This window comes from Mus pahari, chromosome 15 (genome assembly GCF_900095145.1).
Source record: "Mus pahari chromosome 15, PAHARI_EIJ_v1.1, whole genome shotgun sequence".
Taxonomy (NCBI): domain Eukaryota; kingdom Metazoa; phylum Chordata; class Mammalia; order Rodentia; family Muridae; genus Mus; species Mus pahari.
Genome location: NC_034604.1, coordinates 51,868,182 through 51,879,870, shown reverse-complemented (window position 1 = coordinate 51,879,870; position 11,689 = coordinate 51,868,182). Strand labels below are relative to the sequence as shown.

The 11,689-nt window shown below is 39.7% G+C and overlaps 1 protein-coding gene across 1 annotated transcript in view; it reads right to left on the bottom strand.

Annotated features, from left to right (window-relative positions):
- Positions 1-11,689, bottom strand: part of Slc12a2 (solute carrier family 12 member 2) — a 69,521-nt gene that overhangs the window by 41,382 nt on the left and 16,450 nt on the right. The window contains exons 2-9 of the mRNA XM_021214327.2: positions 8,745-8,864; positions 7,741-7,816; positions 7,057-7,152; positions 5,811-5,950; positions 5,071-5,181; positions 3,409-3,517; positions 773-900; positions 603-687 (exon numbers count right to left, since the gene is read on the bottom strand). Of these exons, the coding sequence (XP_021069986.1) occupies positions 603-687; positions 773-900; positions 3,409-3,517; positions 5,071-5,181; positions 5,811-5,950; positions 7,057-7,152; positions 7,741-7,816; positions 8,745-8,864 (865 nt within the window). The remainder of the gene's footprint in view (positions 1-602; positions 688-772; positions 901-3,408; positions 3,518-5,070; positions 5,182-5,810; positions 5,951-7,056; positions 7,153-7,740; positions 7,817-8,744; positions 8,865-11,689) is intronic.

Below are 11,689 nucleotides of genomic sequence, written 5' to 3'. Positions count from 1 at the left end.
ATGGTAAGAATTGTTTACACAAACTTGAGACTGGAGTTTTTTGAGACAGGGTTTCTCTGTATAGCCCTGGCTGTCCTGGAACTCACTTTGTAGACCAGGCTGGCCTCAAACTCAGAAATCCCCTGCCTCTACCTCCAGAGTGCTGGGATTAAAGGCATGTGTCACCACGCCGGGCCAGTTAGCATTTCTAACTTTTGTTCAGTTAAATTTCAAAATTACACTAAGAGATAGCTATAAAACTTGAAAATTGAGTTCTGTTGCTACTTCTGAACAAAACAATTTTTAAATGTGGCAAAATTACAGTATTTTTACTAAATATGCATGGAAACATCTGATCATGAAATAAATTCAGAACTTATAATTTTGTGTGAAAATGAATAGATACATGCAGATTAGGGTTCAAATGATTGTCTGGGCCTCCCAATTCTTTAAAACTTTATTTAACAGTAAAGAGTAATAACAGTAACTAACTTAAAGCAACTAATTCTATAACTTTTTTAACCAAAAATATTGGAATAGTAAAGGCAGAAAATGCTGTAATAATACTTATGCTATGAACATCAAAAATTTCTAAGACACATAAGGAAACAAAGGCTATTTACCTACAGACACTGCAATTCCTATGTAAACCACTGTAGTAATCAAAATGGCCAAGAGTGTTCCTTTGGGTATGGCTGACTGGGGATCCTAAAGGACAAGAAGACATTTTTAGTCTGTATTTAAAAATAAATGCACGCATAGTATTTTTTTTACAGTACTTCATAATACTTACTGCAAGATCACCTGAGATATTTGCTCCAGCTAGAATACCAGTTGCAGCAGGAAAAAATATGGCAAATACAGAAAAGAAAGTCTCTTCTTCTCGAAAATCCGGTCCAAAGTTCTCATTAAATATTTCAGCTACAGAAGACAAAATACTTTGGCAATTACTAAACATTGAATAAGAGTAAAATAATTTAGGTTAAGAGTAATCAGGATATATGGTCTCCACACAATTGCTCATTCTTACTTTTTATGTTAATTCAGTTACCAGTGTTCCTGTTTTCTGGTGTGAAGGAACTGTTGGTAATCAAATGGTGATCTAATCTGTTATATCCTACTTTTTTGGTACCTCGTACTAGTACTTTAAGGAACCTCCAATCTTAATTGTTATCACTAACTCAAACAAAAATCACACGTATAGACTACTACCCCACTCTCCCCTATACAAACCAAAACCACAACATCTCCTAAAAAAGGAGGAGGGATACCTGGAGCCAGCTGGTCCTACTCTCTACTACCCACTCCCACTCCCACCAACTTTTAACACAGCCTTTCCTATTTCCTGAGCCAGATATTTTTAGCTAAAAATTAAAAGGAATAGTCTACAGGAGCAATTAAAAATTAAAATGTGACAATCTCCTTAAGTTAGTTTGAACTATAAGGTACCAAAATAAAGAATATAGTTAGCACACCAGGACCATGATAAATACAACTGTGTATTGAAGGGAACAAGAGATTTTGGTGGATAGTTATTATTTCACCTTGAAAAAAAGCTACATTCATCTGAGAGAAGGGAACCTTAATTAAGAAATTGCATTCCTCCACAAGGTCCAGCTGTATGCAAGCCTGTAAGACATTTTCCTAATTATTGATTGATTGGGGAGGCCCCAGTGCATTGTGGGTGATGCTATCACTGAGCTGGTGGTCCTGGGTTGTATAAGAAGGCAGGCTAAGCAAGCCAGTAAGCAGCAGCACTCCATGGCCCACTGCACCAGCTCCTGCCTCCAGGTTCCTACCTTGAGTTCCTGTTCTGACCTCCTAGGATGATGGACAGTAATAGAGACAAATAAAGCCTTTCCTCCCCAAGCTGCATTTGGTCATGGTGTTTCATTATAGCAACTGTAGCCCTAAGACCTAATCAGCTAATGGTTTCCAGAAGACCATCCTGGAAGTGCTTGTAACAGAGCCCCTGGCCCTCATCTCTGCTTACCATCCTTCTCTCATTTCTTCTCCTTTACTCTCCTCAGTCTCAGACTGACCCTACTACTAAAATGAAATCTCCAATTTTCCTTTCATTTATAGTACCACACGGAGTTCTGTCATCACTTGCAGCATATAGAAGTGTAAGCCAAAAATCCTTTCCTCTCCAACTTGCTTTTTGGTCATGGTGTTTCATTGTAGCAACAATTACCCTAGCTAAGGCAGAGGGGTGAGAGAAGTAATAGATACAGCAGTCACTGAGTTGAGAGCACAGCACCAGTCTCCTGGCTAACAAGCCTTTCAAAAAGGAGAAGACTGTGAATTAGGGAGGAGAGGAAACAATCTATATTGTTCTTTGTCCTTGTGACTTGTCAGAAGCCTGCTCAAGGGTTACTAATAAAACCACTTGGTTAAAGTCAGAGGGAGGCAAGGCTATACACTGTCTTAAAGTATCACTTATTAAATGACAACTTCCCCAGAGGGAAGCCTCTTAGTCATCACATTAACAAAAATAAAAATTAACACCATAGTGGGGAAGATCAGATCAGGACCCTAATCTGGGTGCTGAGAACACGTCACTTACCAAGCTAATGTAAACAAAGCACCTGGAGGAATAACCGCACACATAGAACATGAAGTATCTGTACTCCTGAAACTGTCAGCATCACAGAACACAAAAAAAAGCTTAATGAGATGATAATGAGTCATGGTTCTGTTTTGTTTGTTTGTTTTTAAACAGGAAAGAAAAGCAAACAACTTAATGCAACTGATCCTGGACTGAAAAACCAGCTGTTGCTACTAGGAGGCCCATGAAGACTGAAAAACATCTGTGCATTCGTGCATCAGACCGAAGGCATGTTTCCTAAAGTGCCATTTTCCTTAGTAGATAGATGCTGAAGAATTGAGATTAAAAGTCATGATTTTTGCAACTCTGTCTGTTTTCACAATCAATAGCACTTTTAAACTGTTATAATTAAAATGTCACATACCAAGTAAAATTTTGGTTAATGATAGACAATATAAATAACAGGTTCTATAACTTTATGTAGTCTAATGACATCATAGACATTTTAGAGTAAGTAAACCCTAGGATGTGTGAGCCACAATAAAATCACCTAAAGATACTTTTTCACATTCACAGTACCAAGGAACACAAAACTGGACACACAATGAGAGCCATGCTAGCGCCTCCTCCTTAGTAAAGCTGGCTTCTCTACATTCTACCCCCTGCTGCTGTTAATATTCAAACACAAAAGATAAAAATGAAAGTGATTTTACTCTAATTGTACAGCATATCTATAAAGAGGGCAAAACCTGAATTATTAATTAGAGTGAATCACCAGACCAAACATAATTACAGTATAAATTACCTAAAATGAACTAAATTTAGTTAACAGCACAGTGTTGTAATTTGCACTTAAGAAAGTATTCCATCTTTTTACTTACATTTATAGCCAAAGAAACCCTTGGGCTTCTTGCTCTCCAGTGAGATGAATGTTCCTATGACAAAGTCAGCGATGGCCAGAAGAAGGATCACCAGAAGCACAATCTGAGCCTGTGGTTTAAACACTGAACGTCACAACCTTGTCTCCTGCACTTACTTACTTCTATTACACACATCATTTGTCTTATTTTGTCTTTCTGCCAAATGTCTTAAAGAATGCAAAGTATTCAGTAGGTACTCAATAACTGCTGTTACATGAATAACAGCTCTTAAAGAACTGTAGTAAAGCCAGATGCAGTGTGGTGAGCCTGAAGCTTCCACTTGGCAGATAATCTGAAGACAGAGGAATCACAAGTCTGTGCCTAGTCCCAGCTCTGAGATTATTAGTGAGACCCTGCCTCAGGCAAAACTGAGAATATTCAACTATGGATAGAATCATGCCACCCATTTCTCAAACACGTCCTAGAGACAGGCAAATCCCCACCCAAGCCACAGGCTTTTCCTTCTATACAACTCTCCGTGCCTCCCTGCCCAAACTACCATTTTGGGATGGTAAAGAATGTTTGTTGTCAGCACAAGTTTCATAATGCTGTATCTGTCTGCAACTGCTCTAAGAAAGAAGGAAAAACAGAAAGAAAGAAATGCCATTGGGGAACCCAGGGGCAAGGGCGTCAGAGGGAAGAAAGCCTGAAAGCTATCAACTTTTCCCCAATGTCAGCTTCTCATAAAGTCTGGGTCAATACTGCCATCTGTGAAAATAACATTTTAAAACTGCATTTAAAAACATGATTATTAGCAGGGCGTGGTGGCACACGCCTTTAATCCCAGCACTTGGGAGGCAGAGGCAGGCGGATTTCTGAGTTCTAGGCCAGCCTGGTCTACAGAGTGAGTTCCAGGACAGCAGGGCTACACAGAGAAACCCTGTCTCGAAAAAACAAAAAAACAAAACAAAAAAATAAATAAATAAAAGTGATGCTTATGGAAATGGAGCCCCCTGTGCGTGTGTGAGGCTCGGAGGACTCTAGGGAGCTGGGTCTCTACCCCTTCCACCTCGAACCCAGCTCAGACCACGGCTCCCCTCCACAGCAAGCGCCATCCTGCTGGTCCAGCAAGAACTTACACATAATCGTGGCCCAAGAAGGATGGAATTATAACCTTTTTCAATAAAGTCAATTTTTATAGTTGTAAGTAAATGAAAGACTGGGCTACACTCAATGGTAGACAGAATGCCTACCACACAAGGGGCCTTTTTTTTTTTAATTATTTATTCATTTTATATGATTACACTGTAGCTGTCTTCAGACACACCAGAAGAGGGCATTAGATCTCATTATGGATGGTTGTGAGCCACCATGTGGTTGCTGGGAATTGAACTCAGGACCTTTGGAAGAGCAGACAGTGCTCTTAACCACTGAGCCACCTCTCCAGTCCTGGGCTCACTCTTAAGCACTCAAAAACAAGCATACAAAGAAGAAAGCAATGTTTAAATGGATTTAAAATGGGCTATCTTCAAATATATCATTTTAAATGCCAATACTCATATATCATAAACTTTTATAAAAATGGTCTCTTTTCCACTAGAGTCTGAATACATCAGTTTGAGTTTCCTAAAGCACTGACTGTGTGGACTAAATGCTGACAGATCTATCTCTGTCACAGCTCACCTTTGCTTCCCACTCCATTCCAGCCACTGAGATGCCCAGGAGAATCACGACTGTAATGGCTCCAATAATTCGGATATCATTGATTTCATCTATCATAAGTATGGAATGTTCCTACAAAGAGAAATACAATGAACAGCTCTTTACATATAGACATTGCATCACTGCTCATTAAAGTGATGGACAGAGTAGGTATAATGATGAATGTTTGTGTCCCAGTACTTGGAAGGCAGAGGCAGAACTATCAAAGTTTCAAGGCTAGCCTGGTTTATACCATAAGCTCCTAGCCAGCCACACTGCAAGACCCTGTCTCAAAATCAAGAGAAATAAAAGAAAAAAAAAAAAAGGAGAAAAAAATACTAATTACTATTAGTTGTTGTTCAACTAATATCTTAGCTATCCAATGTCTTATTAAATTACTATTACTGGTATATCTGATATGGAACCAATAAATCAAAAAAGGAATTACCAGCCAAGAAAATTATAATCTGACCAGTACTGTTAGGTTTTATAACGTGACATTATCAGAAATGTATTCTGTGTTTGATATAATTAGTGAACTCATGCTTTAATGGTCTTTTATGATACAAGAGGAATAAAGAATAAACCCCCATGCTAGTGTCAAAACCGCACAGTAAGAGTTAATGTAGATAGCATTTTTTAAAGCTCACATATGGGTTTAGATGTGTGCATGTGTGTATCATCTCAGTGAAGACCTGGCAAATGAATGATAGGTCCATTACCTTAAGCAGCTCCACCACAGTTTCTGCAAATCCAACAACATACATAGCAACGGCCACTGCATTGGCAAAAGCAAAGATCAAGCCAATTGCACCACCAAATTCCGGCCCTAGGCTTCTAGAGATTAAATAGTATGCGCCTCCTAAGAAAAAGATAGAAAACAGGAGGGTTTTGATACCAATAGATCTTTTAATTACACCAAGGAATTCAAAGCAGATTCAGCCAAGTAGGTGAATGTATTTTCAGAAAGAAATGCGTCAGAAGACCAGTATCTGAGATGCTGTGTCTACAGGAAGTATTGCAGTGAAAACTGCCTTAATAAAACAGGAACTTTAGACTTCTGTAACTCATATAAAGCTTATAATTAGAAGAAAGTTCCCTATCATAGAAAGAAACTATGGCACTTCATGCTTGGTAATACCAGTAATCCACAGCTAAACAATGGATTAAAGACAAAGCAAGCTGACCACCAATGATAAACTCGTTTTACTAATGCAGTACTTTTTGTATTTCAATGTTTTGGCTTTACCAATAATCAAAAAAAAAGGAGGTTGCCAATTACTTCAGAAAAAAAAAAAATCTCATTTAGACATGAGACCAAGCAGCACAATCTTTTTCCAGATTAAATTTTGCTAAAATGTGAATATAACTGTTTCCTTTCTGGTCTCATTAGTTATATAAACAATGAAAGTCAACAGCAATGATGCATTCAAGATCATGTATGTAAAAACCATGGCATCACTCCCAGCCTATAGGTCTCAAACAGTGGCTACTATTATTATATGACCTTAAGTCTTAACCAAACTGAACTGTGCCCAACCCAGCATGTGGCAAAAGGTGCTCAGGATTCTCTGGATGAATGAAGTACAAGTGAAACATACTTCATCTACCCTGCAGAGTAGTCAAGTCCATATTAATTTCAGATGTAAGTTTAAAAACTAGAGTTTGCACAGCGGCCATTTTAAAGGGTGCCTGTGGCGGTCATCTACTTTCCTAGTCTGTATTCAGCTGAAGACAGGAAGAGGCTGTTCTGTGCGATGCCAGAATGCCGGTCTGAGTGATGGGACTGAGAAGCCATGGTATTTAAGGGCAGAATCCACAGGACTCTAGCAGTCTGCCAAGTGCAAGCTCTCAAAACCACAGATGGGGTTTACAGAGCAGGACAAGGTTCTGGGCACTAAGGAAGATGCAGTAACTTAAAAAGCATGAACATGTCTTTCAGGTAGGGCCTGTGCCAGCTGGGCTCACCTCCTCTCACGAACCCATTGGTAGCTATTGCTGAAGTAGACAATCCTGTGATAGTTGTCACAACAGTGGCCATTGCTATTACAACGACGGAGAGACCTTTAAAGGAGAAAAAACAAAACAAAAACAACTAAGAACCTTACCCTCCTAAACTTGTCATTACCTAGAACTGGCCGGGCAGGCTAAACACTGAAGTAACATCATGGACTGGTGTTTTGAATGAGAAAGGCCCCTATAGGCTCGCATATCTAAATGTCTGGTTTCTAGTTGGTGGACTATGTGGGAAGGGTTAGCAGGTGTGGGCTTGTTGGGAGAAGTGTGTCTCACTGTCAATGCACTCTGCATGTGAATCATTTAATGTAAGCTCAGCCACTGCCCCAGGTCATGCCTGCTGCCATGCTCCCCACCATTAAGGTCATGGGCTCACTTTCTGAAACTATAACCAAGCCCTCAAATGCTTTCTTTTATTAGCTGCCTTGGTCATGAAAGTTCTTCATGGAAATAGGTAAGTAACTAAGGCACAGGCAATAAATTACCTAATTTTAATCCCATTTTTGAGAAAGTAAAAATTATGGAAGTCAATTATGGGAGCAACCTCCCTAAAGGGCAACCCGACTCAGTCAGCAATTGTAGAAAGGCACACAGCTATTTTAACACAGGGATCAAGTGGTGCGAGCCTTCACTCACCTATTCCAGCCTGACCCACAATCCATGACAATCTAATAAAGAGCATCACACCCCAAATGTTTAACATGCAGCGTACCTAGGAGAGAAAAGAGGCCACATCACCAATAAACAATGCAATTAAAACATGATACAGTAATAAATATTAAACAAGTCAAAAATAAAATGCACTTGAAACAACAGGAGTTTTGAAATCTAATAACCCGGTGCTTACTGAAAGCTTACTGTTAGTTGATGTAAGTGCAATGTAAATATGTTCACCAGAAGTGTCAGAAACACACTGTTTAAGATTTCATCCCTTTTTTTGTTTTGATTTTTATTTTTTAGACAGGATTTTTCTGTATAGCCTGGTTGTCCTGGAATTCACTACAGACCAGATTAGCCTTGAACTCAGATATCCCCCTGCCTCTGCTTCCAACTGCTGGAGGTAAAGGCCTATGCCACCAGGCCTGGATAAGATTACAACAATCTTCCTTTGTAAGTATTGCATGTCATGAACAGTTAAGGCAGAGTTAAGTACTGCATACACACCAACACAAACATCAATGGGCCATACCATTTTTGAAAAATTTAAACTGAGTATGATACTCTCACAACGTGGGCATGTTAACTTTTTATTCTGAGTTCCTGTCTATGTATTGTTGCAACTGATTCAGCACTTAGGAAGCAGAAATAAAACAATGACCACAAAGTTCAAGGCCTGCTCAGTGTACTTTGCATAGTGTAGGCCAACCAGGGCTACAAAGCAAGACCCATTCTACCAAAAATTATAATTTATGACTTTACAATTTCTATTCAGATGATGTGTATAATTAACATTTCTACCCGAAAGAAAGAAACAAACAAACAAACAAACAAACACAGACAGACACAAGGTATTAACTGGGCTTCCATAGTACTCACAAGCAAATTGTTAAAGCAGAAAAACAATAATTCTTTTGAGCATATAGACTAAGTTTTCTTATCAACAGAAGGACTGTAGCCAAAGGGAATCTATGCATACATACTAATACACCCTTGATCCAGCCAAACTTTATAACTCCTTTACTTTCGGCAGTGTATGTGACCACAGCATCTCTGGTTGGAGTACTTTCTTCTCCATTCGCAAAGCCATCCTCAAAAGGTTCCTGGTGATAGAAATATAAACGCAGAAGAATTAGACATAGGGGACTAGGGAAATGGCTCGGTGGTTAAGGGTAACTGTCTGCTCTTCCAAAGGACCTGGGTTCAATTCCCAGCAACCACATGGCAGTACACAGCTGTCTGTAACTCCAGTTCCCAGGGATCTGGCACCCTCACACCAGTGTACATAAACAATTTTAAAAAAGAATTAGATGTAATCTTGAATCACTTGATAAAAACATATATAAACATGATCAACCATACTTAGGATGACATAAAAAACATCTTCCAAGAGTGATGCGACAATTCACATAGTTTCTCAACCTGTATATTCCCATACAGGCTCATGAACTGATAGTACCCACTGTAGTGGTACTAGAGATGTGGAACCACAGAGAGAGAGGCCTAGTTCAAGGTCCCTATAGCACCAGGGAGCTACTCTGTAAGCATGTGTCCTGGGTGTGGGTGGTGTAGTGCTCACATTTGCACATACTCCCGCTGCTGTACCACACTAAGGTGACACAGTCAAGGGGAAGCTCTTACCAAAGCCTACAACATGCTGTCTGGACTTTCGCCATCACAACTGTGAGCCAAATAAACTTTCCTTCCTAAATAGCTTGGATCTGGTATTTCAATACAATAAAGATAATACTTTACTTAAGAAAGACCAAAGCAACAAAGTAAAAGGCAATGTAAACTTTAAGTGTTTCTATGAAGTAAACCCACTTTAATGATTCCAGCTTTTAAAATGGGCCCTAGTGGTAGAAGCCAATATCCTAGCACTCAGAAAGGAGAGGGTGGATGATTGTTTGAGCTCAAAGTCAGGGCTAGGCAACATGGCATGATCCAGTTTGATTTAATAATGAAAATAACAAAATGAATGTGTTTACACTTTGGTGGTATGTGGAGCGTCCAGTGACTGCTGCCTGCTTGCTGCTAGGGGTTATGGTGGGGTTGTCCTGAAATCCCAACATTCCAAGGACAGCCTGTCCCAGTTCTAGGTAATCTTGAGCTATATAGTAAGAACTCAAAGATGACAGACAGACAGATGAGCATACGAACAGACACATGGATGGATGGGTGGATGGATGGATGGATGGATGGATGGATGGATGGATGGATGGATGGATGATAAACAGAGTCAGGCCTTGGCTCTTTACCACAAGCTTCTATCATCTGGCTGCCATACCCTTCCCCACATCTGAAATACTAACATTAACCATGTAAAATCCTTTTCTGTTTGTTTGTTTGGGATTTTTTGTTTTGTTTTGTGTGTATGTGCTTGTTTGTTTTGATTTTTTCAAAACAGGGTTTCTCTGTGTAGCCCGGGGTGTCCTAGAACTTGTTTTAGAGCAAGCCAGCCTTGAACTCAGAGATCTGGCTGCCTGTGCTACCGAGTGATGGGATTAAAGGCATGTGCAGCCACCTCACCTCCCTGTTTAAAATCCTCCCCCACCAACCAATACAGAAGGATTCGCAGGACCCCCCAGATCCATTCCGAACAACCTCCACACTGACCCTGCCTGCTCTTGTTCATCAGCTCTGCGGACTTGTCACAAATTAGAGTACAGTTTTCTCTTTCTGGGATAAAGTTCCATAACTAATTTTGTAGCTCTACGTTTCTTATTCTCTTATCTGTTCAGTCCTCATTGGGACACAGGCCTGACATCTCCAAACTATTATTACAAGACTTCATGGAAACATGATGGGTAAAAGGAAATGGCTTGGAACACAGGTGCTCAGTGTAGTTAAATCTTCACACTTTTACTCCATATTCAACACCAGAAAACACAACACAGCTATTATCATTAGATGTACAAAATCCAGTTTTAAAACTGATTTTCATGCCGGGCGTGGTGGCGCACGCCTTTAATCCCAGCACTCGGGAGGCAGAGGCAGGCAGATTTCTGAGTTTGAGGCCAGCCTGGTCTACAAAGTGAGTTCCAGGACAGCCAGGGCTATACAGAGAAACCCTGTCTCGAAAAACCANAAAAAAAAAAAAAAAAAGCTGATTTTCGTGCTTCACCATTCTGAGTGAATTTCCCTCGCCACTAGGCTATTACCGTTCTTCTCCTTACATAGAATCTGGTGTAAATATGGCAACTCGTTAGTAGACATTAACCTTAACAGAAATATATATAAATGGCTTTTCTTTAAGGTGACCAGATGCTAGTGCATCATAATCGCAACCCCAGTCGGGCGTGACATGGCTGTTACATGCTTTCCAGACAGCAGGTCAATGCTGAATCCAAACAGAAAAAAGAAACTCTTAGTCAATTTCACCAACCCCCTCAGCTGTTCAATTATTCAAATAAAACCACAAAAACCAGGCCTGCCTGGCGATTTATTAACCTTTTTTCCAGTTTTCACTCTGGAATATTAAGTCTATAATATACACAAAAAAGACATCTCTTTTCATCTCTGTCATAGGAAACTGAGCATGTGTCCCTAATCAGCTACTTTCCCCAAAGCTAAGTAGCAATGTGGGTGTCCTGAACAATGTGTAAGTATGCAGGCATCCAAAAATGTTTGCTGTGGGTGCTTATCAGAATTTCACATCAGAACTAAAGGTCTAGCAATTATGCTGGTCTCTCTATAGTGTGAATACTGTAAATGACTATTTGAGAAACAATTATTTTCTAGCTTATATGAAATATTACTTTATAAAGTAATGATGTGATCATAGACAACAAAAATTACCTTCCTAATCATCCTCTAACAACTCTTTTAAAAGTCTTAGTTATTGATCTCCAAAATACAACTAAAGCTCGGTAACATGGTACATTGGGTCTCTTTGCGGCTTCACAGCACAAGCTAGCTGGCTCACAGG